General features: G+C 47.7%; 1 protein-coding gene across 2 annotated transcripts in view; it reads left to right on the top strand.

Annotated features, from left to right (window-relative positions):
* GNAL (G protein subunit alpha L) overlaps positions 1-20274 on the top strand; it is a 1214381-nt gene that overhangs the window by 1091918 nt on the left and 102189 nt on the right. For both annotated transcript variants that reach the window (XM_069620481.1, XM_069620482.1), the window contains exon 6: positions 8698-8752. In XM_069620481.1, the coding sequence (XP_069476582.1) occupies positions 8698-8752 (55 nt within the window). The remainder of the gene's footprint in view (positions 1-8697; positions 8753-20274) is intronic.

The following is a 20274-nucleotide window of genomic DNA, read 5'->3' as shown; positions in this document are numbered from 1 at the left end:
ACTTTTGAACAGCTCTATATTCCTTTGCACTGATTTTGCTCTGTGTGCAGCCAAAGGATGGGTTCTGGCAATGGTCTCCTGTATTAACACTGACAGAGGCAAAAGTGGATGGTGGCCTATCTGTCAGGTTTTCACTGTGCTTTTTCTGGTGATTTCTGGGGAGCAGCATGCTTTCCAGTGGCCATTCTGATGATTTTGCTACCAGCAATTCACAGTACTGTTGTAGGGCTTGGATGCGTGGGTGAAAACATCCCACAATTATGGAAACTAAGGAATAGCCCAGCAGGTCTATTGAGATTTTTAAGAATTTGCAAGGCCTGGATATGATCTTCCTAGATTAGCCTATAAACCTCAGTCTCCATAGCCTTGCATGGAGACAATTTAGTTTATACCCAGATACAATACAGTCATAAATGGTATCACTATTTATTTTAGGCCTGCCCTCATTTAGGGGGATTTGGTGGTATCTCATTTGCCTATTGCTTTTTTTGCCTAACAGGCTGTGCCTGACACCTCCCAGGAACCAGCTACACTGTATTCCCTTAAGCTGGATTTGTTCATTATTCAATATGTACCTCTGCTCACTTCTCCATGTACATTCTCTTCAAAATGCGTTTATCTATTCATATAAGCGCATCTGTTCCACTTCAGCGCTCCGTCTCCGTGAGCCATGCTCGTGGTAAGTTAAACTAAGCAAAAAATGCAAGTTTGTTTGGATTTTGGATAGTAATAGAGGATAGTGCCACAGAAGAGTGACAATAGGAACCATCATAGGTTTTTGGGTTCCTGAATCCTTGTATAAATGTTGAGTGCTTTGCGTTGATGTAGGCACTCATTTATTGCGGGGTTGCTGATGCGGTACCTTCCTCAAACCTCATTAGCATGGATCCGATTGTTAACAAATGTAAAGACTTGAGGTAATCTAGCACTGGTGTAGTGATGCTTTAGTTCCAGCATTTATATGCAAGCTATTGGGGAGATTGTTAGGTGAGTGATATACGTGATAATATTTCATCAGGATGTTGGGTGTGGTTGAGGACTATTGGGGTAGCCTTTAGCACAACATGTGGCAGTGCCATGGTTTGGATTTTAGTCCTGTTTGTTTATGAAGCGTGGTTCTTAGTGGGTTAAGTGCCATGTTCTATAATGGGAAGGTATAGTGAGAGATGAAGAGGAAAGTGTGCCAGTGGCTTACTGTGGATTTCCAGCAGTGATGGGGAACAGTGCAGTGTACTTTGTTTAGCACTGTTTGCTACTGTAAATCTCCATTTGCAGTTTTCTTTTAGCACAAGTGGAGATGGCAGACGTGCATGTGCACTCACTTTCCGTGCTATACAATTCTGCCACATTGGGAAACCTACAAAAATATCACCCCAAACACTGCGACATGTTAATTACAGCGCCTTTGCGTGGTACTAATATGCCGACCCCCACTACACTGACTAATGGAAACCGCTTGCTTTAGATGGTAGCGGGGGACAATAAAGAAAAAAAAGTTTTTAAAAAAAGGACCCTGCGGCACCAGTTCAGACCCACATTAGTGGGAGAGAACTGACACCACAGGGACAGAGGAGACACGGCGGCACACCTAGAAGTGTGCCGCCAAAAAGGTTACTGGATAACGTGGGGAGGGGGATGCAGGGCACAGTGACCTATGTGATCACTGCGCTGCACCAGCAGTGATCAAATAAGCCCCTACATTGAGGGCCTACTTGAAAGTATGCTGTTGTAAAGAGCCAACTGAGGGGCATTGGGCATTTGCAGTGCTGGTCATTGGGCCGGCTCTCGGCGGATCCGAGATCCGGCACCAGATATGTAGCCGGATCTCGGGATCCGGCCGGAGTCAGCCGCCCAAGCCCATGAACCGCACTGTAATACTAAAAAATTAAAAATTAAGATTCTAAAAAAGCACGCGCGACGGCGTTTTGCCTTTTACCGCCTGGTGTGTTATGCACAATGCTCGCTACATGTACAACTGAAAGGAATCGGTTGTACATGTAGTGACCATTGTGCATTACACCAAAGCCGGCGGTGAAAGGAAAAACGGCAATGCTGACGTTGCGGGCGTTTTTTTTTTCTTTCTTTTTTTTGTTAAAGTATTTATTTGAACGGGCACTACCAACCAGCCATCTCTAGACCACGCCCCTTCTGGAACCGCCCCCCCAACTCCTCTCCCACCCCAGCCCTTGTGGGATCCCCCACCACATTATTTCCATTTCCACCACTGACTGTTAGCAGTCACTACGAGCGGGGCTCGTAGTGGACATGCAGCAATGCTGGAATACTTAAAAAAAATAAAAAATAAAAAAAAAACGCCTGCCGTGGGCAATGCTGCCGTTGCAGGCTTTTGGCTTTTTTTTTTTATTTTTTTTTTTTAGTATTCCAGCGCAGTTCGTTGTCTTGGGCAGCTGACTCTGGCCGGATCCCGAGACACAATGATACATTGTCTGGTTGACATACTATGTGATTTGTGTATTTTATAAAGGAAACTAAGACCACTAGAGCTCACCACCCCAGAAACTCCCAATCCCACCTTTGGGGGCATTCCTGTGGACATGGGAACACAGAGGAACGAATTAATAAAAAAAGCATTTGCCTTCAAGAGGAAGCTAGACCTTTGCAAAAGAACAGTTGGAGCTGGGCAAGCCACCTAGCAACATTAAGGTCTAGCTTTGATGAATACTTCCCTGAAGTAAATGCTGGCATTAATGACTGGGTGATGCAGACTTTTCTGGCAGAGGAGGTGGTGCATCATCCATTTAATGCCCAGGAAGAGCTGATTGAGGTTCAGTCGGACACTACTCTGCAATCTGAATTTAGGAACATTGCAGTGGGTGAATTTTGACTGAAGGTAATCCTGGAGTATCCTACATTGGCATGGTCTGCTATACAGTCGCTCTTACCCTTTGGGTCTTACTACTTGTGCAAAATAGGCTTTTCAGCATTGGCTTTTTTACTGACCCCTTCATTTCTTGAATAAGGGGTGTTTCAAATGAATGTTGAAAACCCGGAAAGTGGGAGTTTTTAAAACATGGAGACAACCATGGCTACAACATTTAGACACAAGTGCTTCCATCAGTCCCAAACATCACCTGGGTGCAGGGTGAGCCTGGGTAACTGCTTTTTAACATTGTACACTACTTTACCAGAATTTCTGGTAAACTACAATGTTAACTACAATGTTAAAAGCAGTTAACACTCTTCCCCCCCCAAGTCTGAAACCACACTTGATTACATTATACTTCAGCCAGGATTGCATTATACTTCAGCCAGGATTGCATTATACTTCAGCAGCACATCTGATGTGTCCACTGAAGGGTTTAAGATTAAGCTACATCCTTAACCAGAGGTAACATTTTAGCAAATTTCACTTGTGGCTGGCCAATCTACAGCAGCACTATTGTAAGTTTGAATTGTTGATGTTTTACTTAACTATGGCACCACACATGTCTTGCTTGGTAGTTTTTAATCGGGAAACGTCTTTACTTCTCGTTTCCCTTGGGAACTTTTTTTTTGGTGGTGGTGGTGGTACTCCACCTTGCAGCTGTACCTTCTGTTTAGCAAGCATTTCATTCTCCCATCCTAGTTGTGTTGCTGGACGATTATAGAGCGGTGGAGTAGGGGCAGTGATGCCTCACTGGAATGCAGCTCGAAGGCTTAAATCTCCTTCTTTCTTGACTTTAGTATATGCAGTGCATGCTAGCCAATGTTTCCACTGTTCTGTGCTGCGCGTGCCAACACCCTCCCCCCCGTGCGCCGCTGCACCAAGTTGGCGACTACATGCCAATTTGCGGTCATATAACTGCCAGTGATGTCACTTCCTGTATTTGGGCCCCCTTACCCCCCCCCCCCCCCCGGGAATTCATAAGTCGGCTCCCCTGCCTCCGGCAATCCGCCACTCCCATCTCACCTAATAACCCCCCCTCTCTCTGTGTGCGCGAAAGGGACGGGAAGGTCCCCCCGGCACATTTTGCCCATTTCCAGCACTGAGGGGGCTCTGGCAATTGCAGCGATGTGGCACATTAAGACCAGAGATATTCTAAAGGTGCAACCAGGTTTTCTTCCTCGGAGCAGTGACAGAATAGCAGATTGGCAGAGGAGGCCTGAAAAGAACATGCCAGGCCTTGGGTTCACGTGCAGATTGCTCAACGCACATTAGTGACGCAGAGAAGGGGACAAGGGCTCAGCGATAGACCCAGGAGCTCTGTGCCACTGCTTTATTTCCAACTTTTATCTCAGAATGCTGCTTGTGCAGACCCTTAATATTAATTGCAAATAAATACTGCTGCATCTCAGGTTTTCAGCTATGTCATCAAATTTCAGAAATGCTGCTAAAAGGTGTTACATTTCATCTGCTCCTCTTTTTAAGCGCTGTCGGCTGGTGGAATTTGGCCTCTGTGGTAAAAGCTATGAATTTGATTTCATCCTTTAGCTCACTCACTGTACATCTCCATCACTCGCCAGCATTTGTGAGGGACACCAGGACACTCTTTTGTTCTCCTGCAAACACCAAAAGACACGCAGAACTTTTTGAGCATTGTTGACCATCTACCTTAACACATTGTCACTTTGCAACATTGGATGCAGGTCAACTACATCAAACCTCATGTCGCATATCGTGTTAACGTTCCCCCCGGCTAGCTCAAAACTCTGCCTCAGCTACCTTTCTAAGCTCAGATAGGAGGGCCAGCGTCTTTCTTTTACAAACAGAAGGAGCAATCGGCCACTGGACTATCTGTAAGAGGGAGGTCTCCCCCAGATTAGTCCAAAGCTGATTTGTGCTCTTACCACAATAATTAGATCAGATTTAAATTCATTGGCCTCAAGGTTTGATTTCCCTTCTCTCCCTCCCAATATTAAAATATTACAACCCTCAAAACCTGATACACACAGAAAAAGACATGTATAGAGGCAGAGAGAACACATTCTGCAGTGCTTCTGATAAGCTATTCCCATAACACTCAATGAGCAAATAATGTACCAGAGACATGAACCAATGTTAACGGATGATAAATTAGCCTTTTATTTACAAATCTCTTTTCTTTCTCCCTAGATTGAATCTCATTAAATCATCGTACGTCACAAACACGTTGTCAATTTCAACTTTACAATAACCACTGCTCAACTCTATTCATTAGATGAGTCTTAATTCACTTCTCGTTAACCAAACCCAAATGGTATCCTCAAATCACCTTCGGAATACCATCTGTACTCTAAAGAAAGGTACAACACTTCCAAAAGTACTCAAACCTATTTCTATCTCTTCTCCAGCAATGGGTCTTACGTGGATTCACATGCTATGAATATTCCCTGTTGTCGGGCTGGAAATCCTCAGTAGTATACAGCAGTACAGCTTTAAGCTTAAAAAAACAGCTTTTTGCTTACATAGCCTATTACAGTAGTTTTGGGTCATACTGCCCCGGCCAGTGACCTAGGTTCTCCTTAGCTCCACCCAAGGTTGCGATCTTCAGATTTGGTTGCACATGTAAAGTGGCAGTAGGAACCAAGAAGAGCCGCAGAGGGGCTGGAGGAAGGATTTGCATCTGAATCCATGTAAGACCCATGCTGGAGAAAAAGAGTTTCAGCTAAGTAACTTGTGCCTTCTCCAGCATAGGGTCTTACATAGATTCACATACTTTGGATACGATTACACAGCAGAACACTTACACAACAATGGGAGATGGCCACGCTCTATAGCAGTAATACACTTACCCCTGATACAAACTCACCTTATGCACACTAGTTGTGAAGCACTGCTTGGCCGACACGAGACTCCTCAATGCTGACACAGTAGAACCTCGTGAAGGTGTGGGTAGACCTCCACATAGCAGCCCTGCAGATATCCAGCATAGTAACACCAGAGAGGAATGCAGTAGTCAAAGCGATGGCTCTGGTGGAATGGCTTGTCCGCCGGCCTGGCAATGGTCTGCTGGCCAATTGATGACAATGCATGATACAGCTGGAGATGGAAGCCTTCGATGGGGCTTTTCCATGCCCCACAGGTCCAAAGTTGACGAAAAGTTGAGAAGTCTTTCGAAAAATGTTAGTGCATGCCACACAGAATTTCAAAGCACGCAAACCAGTCAATGCAAAGACCTTTCAACAGGCATAGAAGGGTTTTCAAAGGAAACTGGTAAGACCAAAGGTTTATTTTATTTAAATGAAAGTCAGGACCTTTGTCATAAAGGATGGATGAGTTCGTAGAACCACCTTGGATTGGTGGAAAGACAAATATGGAGGCTTTCAGGATAGACTGCTTACTCATTAGAACTGTAAGTTTGCATAGGGATGAATATACTGGACTCCTCAATCCAACTACACTACATATGTAAGCATGTATGAAATGGTCAAGCGGCTTAGTCCCTTGCTAAGCTAAATGGTTACATGAATGAATGCTAACTCAAACACACTTCTCTTTGTGTCTGGGGCGTTCCTTCTGAAACTACATTGCTAAATAGCTGCTTTCAACTACAAAGCGAATATAGGCCTCTAGAAGCCTTTTTGAGCACAAAGTGCTTTGAGAGTACTGTTGCTATGGTAATGGCTGCAGTTGCTGGTTTGACACATTGCAGTTTGTACTGCCCTTAAGCATGTATCAGACTACTTACTATCTTTGCCACCGACACTTAAACATAATATAATACAGGAATCCATTTGCTTCTCCCATTCAAGGTGCTATATTCTACCCGGGCTTGTAATGCCAATGCTAAAATAGTTCTTGTATTAAGAGGGGACATTCTGAAATAAGATGTTGTATTACCTATTTCTTTTAGTAAGAAGCCGCATAGTTAAATATATGGAGTATGCTTTGAAAAAGGGCCGTCTCAGTATGAGTCCCAGTTGGATTTGATATTGATTTATTTGAGACCTGTGGCTCTCCTAATGGTAATATCCGGATTGGAAAAAAAACGAAAGTGAATACAAACTCGGTTATGATAATTCACATCTTTTGTACCGCTGGTGGTCTGGGGTCAGTTCTGTTTTCTTTAGAATTGTGAAGCTGGTGGCAGATGTTCTCTGCCCTTGGGAGTGCAACTCCGTGGGGAAAGGGCAAATGACTGCTGGCAGAGCGACCTTTGCTCCCATTCACCAGAATTCAGAGAACGAAATAAAACGATTCCCAAAAAACGGGCTAACCATTGCCCATTAAAATGCTGCTGGTTCATAAGAAAGGAGGTTAAATCACTGGAAACATTTCACCTGTGTTCCATGGAGGGGTGGGGTTAGGAGTGGGGTGGGGGTCAGTTAAGTGACTTCGAAATATGAGGTGGAGTCTAAATACTGCTACCATTGCAAATATGACTGCAGAAGGCAATGCATAGGCAGTGGAAAGTTATCTCCTAAAGAGAGTCATTTGTGAGAAAACAAAGTTAAGAAAAGTTAGGAAACAATATAAAACTGTAATTTACTCAAATATAAAATAACGCACAGTATAATTTTCATAGAAATCAATTGCCATAGGATTTTGACACTAAAACCGCACACCATTCTTTCGATTAACCCCATAAAACGGTCTACTTATGGAGTCCAACATATAAGCTCACGTTACTCCTGAAAAACAAAGAATAATTTTCACTCAAGTGACCCCCACCCCCATGGCCACCCTCCTACCTTCACGCCCCTTAAAGTAAGTTTGCAGAAACCCTCCTCCACCTGACCTGGTCTGACTCTAAAGCACAGACTCCTCCAACATTCAGCTAAGCCAGATAGAAACCCCTTTATATGTTCACAATACACGTAAAACCCTGCACACTTTACTGTTGCATTAAGACTGCGAATATCTGAAAATGTGAGCATTTAAAATTAAATGTAATCTTCTAAATACACCATTTTAATAGTCCATTGCTATTTTTCCATCTCTCGAGGCGCCAATTATTCCATTTTCAAGCTGTTATACTTTTGAGCTGTTCATTTTGATCTGAGGTACTTTTCCAGGTTGGAAGGCTCTTGCCGCAGCTGACCATTTTCAGAGTCGAAAGCAAACGTTCTCCTGCATCGATCGAGCTTTAAGTGTTCCCTGTATTGTATGTCCTGATGGGAGGATGTTTATGTTAAAACGTTTACACTGTGACACGTCTGTCTGTCATAGTAAAGGAATTGCAAAAATAGAAGTTGAACCTCGGGTGTTTAGCAGAACTATGAAAGCATAAATAGTGTGAATATAAAAATGTCCTAAAGAAACCAACAAAATATGACAGAGTTAGGAATGATTCCATTAAGATGTCTCGGGCAGGTCATTCCGCTCAAGTAATAGAAAAGCCAACTTGTGGAGTGGCCAGCATATATGCATATATGCAACTGCTTCACATCAGAGTTTTGAATTGAATTAAGTGAAGAGATCGAGAGAATTATTGCATACAAAGATTCCACTTTAACAATGTGTAGTTTATGAAAATAGTCTGTTTAAACTTAAAAAAGATTAGGAGATGGGTCACGGGCAAGTCGCCATTCAAAGCGTTTTTGGTACCGAGTTGACCAATCTGTGAACTATGAAACTTCGAGCAAGTGCTCCTGTGTTATGGCTCGACCTAGCTTACCTGTCTAAGTGCATTCTTTGTGGATTAATTTTGTTTTCAGCAGTAGTTGTGTTCTTAACATAATTTCTATCTATGGTACCAAGTTGAGCAATTTCATCTCTCAAAAGAAGCACGTTTTACTCACAGCTGTCTAACTGATGTTTTGTCTTTTGTTTCCCAGCTTCCTGGAGAAAATTGATCTTGTCAGACAAAACGACTATACACCCACAGATCAGGTGAGTGATATTTTCACCTCGCCGAAACTTATGGGTGCTCTATCTTAAGGGAAACAAGGATGATGGGCTAGCTGGGCGCCAGTGAGGTGTGTCGAACAGGGTTCATTTAAACAAGGAAGGAGCTCTTGCAGAGCTGTGTGCTGGGAGTGGGCAGCGGTGGTCATTTGAAGGAAGGATGGAGGGAGGGAGGGCGGCTTATTGTATCCTATTCTGAGAACTAAAAGGCTTTTCAGGGAATTTGTAACTCACTGGGACTACAAATATAAAATAAAGAGCCCCGGAAAGGCTAAGACATCATGTATTTGGGTGTCTGTCTCTCTCCCTGGCTAGAGTAAGGTTGGTCTACCAACAAGATTAGTTTGAAAAGAATTTACGATCTCAGTAAATTCTTTAATTTGTTTTTTTCTAGCTCTTTGTTTAAGCGTGTAGTGGAAACCTTTACAGTTTGCTATTTTCTGCTCGCTCCAGAAATTCCAAGACCCTGCTTGTGATCTAACCAAAGAGGGGCTCCATCGCAATCTCCTCCATTATTGAGACGCTCCCCAATGGAAGGGGTAGGTGAGGCGGGCCCAAGCATGGAATGTTTTTGCTTTCCTTGATCAGCCTCTTGGAAGGTTCCGCCCAATTCTTGAACCGAGTAGCCTGCATATTTTCATTTTGCAGCTGGCCGAATCCTATCCACGGGACCAATGCGAGAATTGTTTTACGCCCAAGGCAAAGAGGCGTTCATCACTTCCACCATCATCCCTCCTTACCTAAACTCTGCAGTACATTTGCTGCTCGCAGGGGCAATCGTGTTGCTTTCTTATAGTGGCATCCTTTGCAAGGCAGGTACCTAGCCGTGACTTGCCATAAAACTGTCCCTACACCATTATAGGTTTAGGCTGCATTACTTGCTCACATAGGTCGTTTAGACAGATTATTCATCAGATTTTGCTCAGGAATTATTTTCGAGGGGATTGGGTCCTCCGACGTATTCCATATCTATGACAGGTAATGTCCACAGCTGTGCTGCTTCGGAAAATCTTCGGCGTCTGCGTCCTGCATCGATGACGTTGATGCGCCGTCCCCGAGAACCTCCTCCGACGGCCAACGTCACCCGATGTGATAAGTAGGAAGCAAGACGCCTGTAGCCTCAGTTCCGTTTTTTCCGCGAACGTGTTCGCTTCGTGAATCTCGGTACGCCTCGACTCTTTGGAGTTTGCTGTATTCTTCTCAGTTCGTTGAACCTGTTCGGTTTTTGTGAAGACCTGTTCGTGGCGATGTCTTCAACCCCGCGTCCAGGCTTCAAGAAATGCGGAGACTGTGGGTCCAAGATGTCGGTCACAGACTCGCACGACGCCTGCCTCTGGTGCCTCGGGGAGGCCCACGATACGGACGACTGTGTCGACTGCCAAGGCCTTGTGGGAGCCTAAGAAGAAGCTGTCAGTAGGTCGGGTGTATAAGCCCCAGAAGTCGAAATCTACGGGGCTTTAGACGGATGACTCGAGAGGCGACTCTCCGCGTCATCATCGGAAGTCCAGTGGGTCTCCTTCCAGGAGTCGGTCTCGCCACTGCTCCGCCTCTTCGAGGCATTCCCGAAAGCGCCAGCATCGGTCGCCTTCCCCGTCCTCTTCCGAGGACTCCGCCCGTCGGCGGGTCGCTTATCCCACCATGCAAGCGTCACCGGAGGAATGGGCTTCCTTCGGGATGCAGATGTTAGCGATTCTTGAATCGCAGGGCACCGGTCCGTCCACGCCTCCGAGTGGGGTCGGTCAGCACCGGTTGAGAGACACCGCTCATACGCCTTCGGGCTCGGGTGGTCGGCACGGCTTGCGGGAAAGGTCCTGCTCGGACAAGGGTAGGCGTTCTCACCATGCCCGTTCCAGTTCCCGGTCCTCGATGCGCTCGAGACCGCGTGATCCTGTGCAGTCTTCGAAGAAGACGCCGACGCCTGTGGCGCCGAGGTCGTCGATGATTTCTCTCGATGCTCCGCCTCCAAGGGGGTCGTCGACGCTTTCGGCGCCTAGGTCGTCGAGATACACGCTCGGAGCTCCGGCTTCAAGGCCTGTGTCGACGCCGTCGATGCTGGCGGCGCTGCAGCTGACGTCGATGCCGATTCTCTCCATGCCGGCGCCGACTCGTTCAGCGCCCTCAACGCCTTTCGAGGCGGTGGTGTCGGAGGGGCCCCGTGGCACGGGGTTAACCCCTAGAAAGGCTCTGGATAAGGTCAGGCATAGCTTTGGTCCCCAGGTGTCTTCCTCTCACCGCCTGGAGTACATTTCAGAGGGTAATGAAGGCTCTGATGAAGGCTTGGTTCCGGTTACGGTACCAGAAGAGCTTATCTCGGGCCATAGTCAGTTTGATGACCTGAGACAGTCACTGCATGATGCCAGTGGACTGGATACCTCTCCGGAGGTGGAGTTTTGTAGGCCGGAGCCTGGCACTCATGCCGATTCTTCATACCGGCGCCTTATGTCTCGGGTCACCGAAACTAGGGTTGGTCGGCTCCCGCAGGGGAGTTTGTTCAGGATGATCTCACGGACATCCTTGATCTTGGTCCTCCCACTGACCTGGTATTGCCGTTTCATATGGCTCTGCAGAGAAGAGTGGCGGCGGCTTGGAGTGCTCCGGAGAGTCTCCCGGCAGTGGGCAAGTCTTTGTCGCGAAAATACCGTCCAGGCAGTAGCAACCCCTGCTACTTGTCCAGGCACCCCACTCCGGAGAGTTTGGTGGTGCAGGCGGCTACGGCCCCGGCAAAGCAGGCGTCGTATCCTACCATCCCTCCGGATAGGGACGACAAACGTTTTGACGGCTGGGCTAAGAAAGTGTTTTCTTCAGGTGGTATGGCGCTTCAGGCGGCCAACTCCATATGTGCCTTGTCTCGTTTCACACACACTCTGTGGAACTGTGTTGCATTAGCGGCTGAACATATTCCCGAAGGGGACGAACAGAATGGTTTCCTTGCTATGGTTCAGGATTGCAAGGATGCCATGTGTGAGGCCGTTCAGTCGGGTTTGGTCATGGCAGATTGTGTCAGCTGGTCCATGGCGGCGAGCACCGTAATACGCAGGTTTGCGTGGTTGCGGAAGTCTGGGTTCGCTCCTGATGTGCAGTCTCGGCTCCTCAACATGCCCTTTGACGGTGAACATCTTTTTGGCAGCAAGGCTGACGAGAGCCTTGAGTGGTTGCAGACCTCCAAAGCTGCAGCAAAGTCGTTGGGCGCTGCAGTTCGACAACCTCTGCCTTTTCGTCCTAGGGGACAACAATGGAGGGGCGGTTCCTTTCGCTATTACTCGTCCTTCAGTAAAGCGAGAGGAGCTAGCAGTCAAAGAGCCCACCGTAAGAGTGCCAGAGGTGGAAAACAGGGTACTCGAGGTGCCTAGACCGCTGGGGCAGTTGCCTCTTTTCCCTCAGGCAACGCCGCAGCCGCTACCACTCAGTCATGACGCCAGGTCCCATGGTTTGCCGGTTGGGGGAAGGATGGCACAGCATCTTGTAGAGTGGCGAGCCATTACTTCAGATGTGTGGGTTCTGGAGATCATAACCCACGCCTACTGTCTTCCCTTTCGGCAGAGGCTTCATGACAATCTACCTGGGAACCTCTCTTTGAAGAGTCCGGATCCGCTCCTTGCGCAGGAAATTCAAGCCCTGCTGGAGAAAGGCGCCATAGAACTGGTGCCTGTAGCGGAGAGGAACAAGGGATGGTATTCCCCTTATTTTTTTATTTCGAAGAAAGACGGGGGATTGAGACCCATCATGGACTTGCGCGGTTTGAACAAACTCCCCAGGAAGGACAAGTTCAAGATGGTTACTCTCTATCAAGTCCTTCAGGCCCTTCAACTTCAGGACTGGTTGGTGTCTCTCGACCTCAAGGACGCTTACTTCCATGTGCCGATCCATCCCAAGCACAAGAAGTACCTGATGTTCGCGGTTGGCGACTCGCACTTTCAGTTTCGCGTCCTGCCGTTCGGATTGACCTCCGCCCCGAGGGTTTTCACCAAGCTCATGGTGGTGGTGGCAGCGCATCTCAGGAAAGGGGGGATTCACGTCTACCCCTACCTGGACGATTGGTTGATCAGGGGGAGCTCTCCCGAGCAAGTCCTGGATCATCTGCCCGTCACCTGCCACTCCCTTCACAAGCTGGGCTTCTCCCTCAATTTACAGAAGTCCCATTTGATGCCAACACAGCGGCTCCAGTACATCGGAGCAGTGCTCGACACATCCCTGGGGCAGTGTTTTCCTCCCCAGGTGAGGGCTCTTCACATTCAGCAGATGGTGCATAAGTTTCAACTTGCCTAGACTCTCCCAGCGTCCGAGTTCTTGAGACTGCTCGGCCTCATGGCATCCTGCATTCTTCTGGTGCCAGAGGCCAGGTTGCGGATGAGATCTTTGCAATGGGCACTCAAGCTCCAGTGGTCTCAGTCCTCCGGCAGGTTGTCGGACCCAGTTCAGGTGCCGTCCTTGGTCGCCCAGGACCTTCTGTGGTGGGCCGTCGAAGGCTATCTGATGAAGGGGGCCCCATTTTGGCTGCCTTGGCCGGAGGTGACGATCGTGACGGACGCATCTCTCACGGGATGGGGAGCTCATGCCAACGAGTTGACAGTCAGCGGTCGTTGGTCTCCGTCGGAGTCCAGACTCCATATCAATCTGTTGGAGCTGAGGGCCGTCAGGCTAGCCCTGAAGGATTTTCTGCCGACTGTGGGAGGAAAGTGTGTCCTGATTCTAACGGACAACACGGTGGCCATGCACTACCTTAACAAAAAGGGTGGGGCAGGGTCACTTCCTCTGTGCAGGGAGGCGATGCAGCTCATGTTCTGGGCCATCCAGCAGGAAGTTCCGATCTCGGCTGTTCATCTGGCCGGAGACGACAGTGAGACGGTGGACGCTCTGAGCAGGCAGAGCGCGATCTCTCACGAGTGGGAGCTGGCTCAGGAGATTCTCCTGGAGATCTTCGCCCTTTGGGGGACCCCTCAAGTGGATCTCTTCGCCTCCGGTGTGAACCGGAAGTGCGAAAGGTTCTGCTCGGGGGAATTTCCTCCAAAAGGAGCCTTAGGAGATGCGTTCGTGGTGGAGTGGTCATTCCCACTGCTGTATGCGTTTCCTCCAGTCCCCGCAAGTACTGCGGAGGTTACGGAGGTTCGGTTCCCGGATGATCCTCATTGCTCCGGCGTGGGCCGGGAGGACGTGGTATCCGGACCTTCCCGACTTGTCCATCTGCCCTCCACGTCGTCTTCCCTACCGAGACGATCTGCTCTCATGAGAGGGGGGGGTCAGGTTCTCCATCCAGAGGTCAGATCCCTCAACCTTCACGCTTGGCTTCTGAAAGGTTGAGGTATAAGATTGGGACCTCCCTGAAGACGTGATGGGGGTGTTGCTCTCGGCCAGGAGGCCAGCAACAAAGTCTCTGTACCGTTGCCGTTGGAGAAAGTTCTGCGACTGGCGCAGAGTTAAGAATGTGGATCCTTTAGTGTGTGACATTCCCATGGTTCTGTCTTTTTTGCTTTCCTTGGCCCACAGGGGCTTGCAAGTGGGGACCATTAAAGGTTACCTGGCGGCGCTGTCCATATTTAAGCGCTCGTCTGAAGAATGTTCCTTTTTTAAAATTCCTTTAATTTCTCAGTATTTGAAAGGGCTCACTAATGTGTTCCCTCCGTCACCTTTTCTGGTGCCCGGTTGGGATTTGAACCTTGTTCTTAAGTTTCTAATGGGTGCTCAGTTTGAGCCTTTGCATTCTTGCCCTTTGAGACTGTTAACTCTGAAAACTGTGTTTTTGGTTGCGGTTACTTCTGCTCGCAGAGTGACTGAGTTACAGGCACTTTCAGTTAAGCCACCCTTCACTGTGTTTCACAAGGACAGAGTTGTCCTTAGAGTTCGTCCTTCCTTTCTACCGAAGGTGGTTTCGGAATTTCATTTGAGCCAGAAGGTTGTTCTTCCGGCGTTCTTTCCTCCTCCACATCCTGGTAAGGAAGAGGAGAGGCTCCATAGGCTTGATCCTAGGAGAGCTTTGAGCTTTTATATTTCGCGTATGTCCCGGGTCAGCATTGGTTACGCTGGAAAGCGTTTGGGACAAGCTGTGACGAAACGGACTTTGTCTCGTTGGATTATTTTAGCTATCTCCAAGTGTTACCACTTGGCGGGTAAGGACCCTCCGGCTGGCTTGCGGGCCCATTCTACCAGGGGAGTGGCTGCGTCTACTGCCCTACAGAGGGGTGTTCCTATTCATCACATCTGTGATGCAGCCACCTGGGCTTCAGTACATACTTTTGTACGTCACTACTCCCTCAATTCCATCCGAGGGCAGGATCAGTCCTTTATTCCGCAATTTGATTGGGCATGCTAAATTTGTGTTCTAAATTCTTTTCCCACCTCCTTGCTTGGTACTGCTTTGGGAGTCTGTCATAGATATGGAATACGTCGGAGGACCCAATCCCCTCGAAGAACAAGTTACTTTCTTACCTGGTAACGTTCTTTCGATGGTATGGTCCGACGACGTATTCCATATCGCTCCCTCCCTACCTTCCCCGCTGTAGAATTTCTTTTGCGATTGCAGCTTGCGTTCCGCAAGGCATTGTGTGTCTGACTGACTGACAGAAAACTGGTGGCACACGTTCTGGGGGAAAAAACTACAACTGAGGCTACGGGCGTTGTGCGTCCTACTTATCACATCGGGTGATGTCGGCCGTCGGAGGAGGTCCTCGGGGACGGCGCATCGACGTCATTGACGCAGGACGCAGACGTCGAAGATTTTCCGAAGCAGCCCAGCTGTGGACATTACCTGTCATAGATATGGAATACGTCATTGGACCATCCCATCGAAAGAACGTTACCAGGTAAGAAAGTAACTTGTTCTTTTGTGTGTAAGTGCATAGCTCCGTCCCCTACACTGCGAAACTCTGCCTTTCCCTGATGTCATTAGGGCTCATCCACCTGCGCACTATACATACTCGGAAACAATATGGTGTCCTCCATTCTAGCATGGCCTTAGAAGTATGCGTTTAACATTACATTATTTCCACTAATGGGCCTTGGCTGTTAAAATACAGTGGTGTGTGTCAAGGGATTAGGCTTTATTCTTGTGGGTTTTCTTCTTCAGCAAGCATAGGCCCAAGTGAGTTGTCAGTTTGACTGCTTGCAGTAGCTGTCCAGGCAGATACTGGAGCAGTGCATACTTGCGGCATGTAGTCAATGAGCCTGAATTTGCAAATGCGGGACTCCATTAAGGATCCCACTTTATCCCTCTTCCATTTGTACCACGTGCTTCTGACCCAATGAGTTAAATATTCTTGATTTTTTTTATTTTATTTTTTATTACTTGTTATACAGTTGACAACAGCAAACCTTTAATACATTTCATCACATCCTAAGTAAAACTCTTTCATTTAAAAAAAAGCTAAAACAGGACCCCATCACCCCCTCAGTATGTTAACCGAATATGTGCAATATAATCACTTTCCCGCAAAATAAAGTAAAATGTACGATACACGACTCCCAATCACCACTCATAAATGCAGCCATGTCACCCCAGTTGACCAGGAGTTGGGTACCCCAGCCGCCAGGCATGCTCTCCTCCGAAACTCCTGCAGCGATTCGCCCTGCATGAGATGTTGCACTGTTTCCAGCCTTGTTTCCCCACATATGCAACAATACCTTTCATTCTCTGGTAGTCCTTCATCCTTGCAGCGTTGCTAGAGTACCATTAATTGGATAATGGCTATTATAACATCACTTACAACCCGCAGGAATGTTCCAAAAGTGTTGTATTAAAGCCTTATGAAAGTTATGCAGTTAAAACAGGGTCACTTGGCAGCCACACCCGCGCTGTCATGTTGCTTTTTTCTTGTTATTATATTGCTACAAGTGCATTGGACTGAAAATAGAGTAATTTGCAGCCCACCTGGCTGGGACCCCAAACATAAGAGTTAAGGGAGGGATTGGGCTATCAACAGATTCATGCTGGTGATGAGAAACCAAACTAATTTGGACGGGAGAAGCAGAAATGAATATAATGTAGTGGCAGGGTAAGATGGCGCCTTAGTTTGTCCAACTAATTCATTCTGGAAGTTGTAGCCTTGCAGGTATATTTTGATTTTTTTAAAAATCTTATACACTTGATATTAATGATGTATAGATTGCACAGAATAACGTGTTAAAAGATGTGGATGGTAAAAATAATTTGTTTTTAAAAAAGAACATATTGGTGCACTGTCACATAATTTTTGTAAACAAAAGTAATGGATTCTATGTGTAATAACTTGGTACCTGAAGAACACCCGAACCAGCAGGTAAGTTATATATAGGTTTATTGTAAGTAAGTTGCCAGGATGAGCATCGGCATGTCCCTTCAAACCAGCATAGCTCTCAACTGTAAATCTTAGAACCAACTTTCAGAGCATAACATCCCGAACACTCCACACACTATGACATTACTACATTCCATACAACAGTGATGTCACCACCTCACCTCAGATACACATTACAACACCTCTCCCTCCTTACATTTCTTGAACAAGAAGGAATTCCACTAAAACTATCACTGACACGATCCCCTATATACACGTGTGGCCAGCACGTAATGCACCAACTAACCAGACTCCACTGACGACAAGAAAACTGCCACCTGGAGCTCACAATCACCCTCAACATATCCAATTATATGACACTAGGGAAATGTGCTTAGCGATGAAACCATGGAACATGGGACAAACATAACCTACATGCACCCAAGAATACACACTCTAACTGTGCCTCTAACAAATTGGACAACAAAACCAAACCCATGTCAGCAAAGACACACCCAACTCAAACTCCAACTCCACTCCTTCCATTCAAAACACACACAATGAGGAACCCAGCACAGTCTGATAAGGGCTAACTCCTCCCATAAAATCAGAACTGGAAATACTCGAGAAACAAAAATAACAAACTAAGCACTACCACCTGTTTCAAGCTGCCCCTTGAAACCTAGGACCTGCCACGACCCAGCGTTCCTAAAAAGTACACTACCTAACAAACCAAACCATCCGTGCACAAACAACCTTCCACCATAGTCTGCACCCTAGGGCACCAGGGCTGGCACCCCCGGGCACAAACCCAGCTCACAAAGAGCAACAACAAGCACACCATCCCAACATCAGTCCTCAACAGCACCCATACAGAGCACACCTAACAAAACAAGAACACCTAAGAAAATACAGTCCAACAGGACTGCGCAAAAACACACTCCTAAGCCTCCACAACACGAGATCTGAGTCCAAACCAAGTGTCCTTGACAGTACACCAACAACCACCTTGGACCCCTAGTCCAGCCACCCTGCACCACCACAGCACACAAACACCACCACTGGGGACCCCTAGTCCCTGCCAACTGCACCACCGCAGCACCCAAACACTACCACTGGGGACCCCTAGTCCCTGCCAACTGCACCAACGCAGCACCCAAACACTACCACCCAGGACCCCTAGTCCCTGCCAACTGCACCACCGCAGCACACCAACACTACCACTGGGGGACCCCTAAACCACCCTAGGTTACCATTGGGACACCATTATGGTACACTACAATTAGCAGAACACATCCCTTACACACACACACAGAACCTGGAGATCGTCCTCTCACACCATACGAACCCATGCTATGCACGAGACAGGTGGACATATTAAACCACAAAACTTTGGCATAAATATGCAAATACGCCCAATTGGAGATCAAAATCACTACAGCAATCCCACTGAAAGATAAGTTAGTACAGCAAATTCATTACAGCAAAGTAATTTTAGCACTTAGTTAGCAGCGCTGCCATCAATGCAGCATCACAACCCACGAGTTCCCCCACCCATGAGTCCGTCAAAACCCAATAGTGCAAACCCGACCTGCAAGAAAATATGATTAGACATTAAAGAATTTTTAGTACACTGCTCCTGTCCATCAACCATAGGACTTTATACCGAGTATCCCCACCCACGAGTCCATAATCCCAACAGTTCAATGTCACCTGAAAGAAAAATAGTTACACATAGAAAGTGCAATTTCACAATGTCATCCAAGTACACTGTAACTTGAAACACAAACACGCACTAAAGCCAATCTCACTTTTGCACAGTTCATTTTAAATACACAACTCGTCTCTGTACGCACATCCACTCACATCCACACAGAATCACACAGGCCCAAGTTACACAACCAACACAAATAAGGCCATCACATAAAAACAAGACACCATACACACTGGCCTCAAACGCACACATATTGGCTCACTGATACTCCGATAAACGCCTAGTGTCCTCCTTCTCCCTTCAAGCTACAAGCGTTGGATCCCTATTCCTCCAGGGTCCCGAAAACGCTGCAACAACGCTGGCGAATTTTGACAAAAACTCCTTTCCACTAAGGCCGATAGAGGGAAATGCGGTCCTCGACACCATTAATCTTGAGGGACTCAAATGACAGTCCACATTCCATATGGGGCAATGCCGGTCCACATCCCATATGGAGAAATACTCGCGCTCTTCCCATGCGCCTTCAGAGATGTTTGCATTTTCCCAGTCCACCTCGCCTTTACCCACGTAGGGTGCTGCACAACCATGTTTGGCCACTCTCCGCGTCTGCTTTCCTGTGAGCAAAATCATCACTTCAACGCGTCTCCTGCGCTCCGAACACCCAACGCATTCTAACTCTCCCTTGCGTTCCAGCTTCTCACGCTAAAACGCACCCCGCATTGCGACACTACATTCGGCCCCTCCTTCAACAATACATCCGCGTTCCAGCTTCTTGTGCTGCAACGCATGCTCTGTAGAGGGCAATGTCATCATTTGGCTTGAGACACTGCCAAGTCTACATCTCTGCCGCGCATTGATGGCAGCGGGTTCTCCAGAGTCCACAGCACTGGGACACTTCCCCCCCGACGCCCTCCTCCACGGCAAACAATACAAACCATGGTGCCCGCTTGGGTAGGCACTTACATGCCATTTCGGCAGACACATACCTCTGCTCCAACATGCGGAGCACCCTCAACTGGTCCAGAACACAAACTGCCGGCCACAGCGCCGCCCGACCTGCTGGGCCCTCACAGCAGGGGCACACGATAAGGTACTCCTGGACCCCGCACACAGACCTGTGTCCGCAAGGCTCCTCACAGCACCACCCGGTCACTGGGGTCTGGTGGCCCTTAGAGCTGGTGCACTCAACCAAGTGCTGCACACCGACCTGTTTGCCGACACGGCCCGTCAATTCAGCACCACCCGGTCTGCTGAAGAAGCATATGCAGCCCAGTTAAAACAACTCTGGGCCTAAATCTGCGGACACCTTCATAATGGGACATGGATATGGAGGGCAATGCTTCCTGGCTCAGCACTGTCCCCTCCTCGACAGGATCCATCCTCGTTGCCAGTGTAAAAACTTGGTACCTGAAGAACACCCGGACCAGCAGATAAGTTATATGCAGGTTTATTGTAAGTTAGTTGCCAGGATGAGCATCGACATGTCCCTTCAAACCAGCATAGCTCTCAACTGTAAATCTTAGAAGCAGCTTTCAGGGCATAACATC

Source organism: Ambystoma mexicanum, chromosome 5q (genome assembly GCF_040938575.1).
Source record: "Ambystoma mexicanum isolate Mex_15411 chromosome 5q, UKY_AmexF1_1, whole genome shotgun sequence".
In the NCBI taxonomy this organism is placed as follows: domain Eukaryota; kingdom Metazoa; phylum Chordata; class Amphibia; order Caudata; family Ambystomatidae; genus Ambystoma; species Ambystoma mexicanum.
This window is presented reverse-complemented; position numbering and strand designations above follow the sequence as displayed.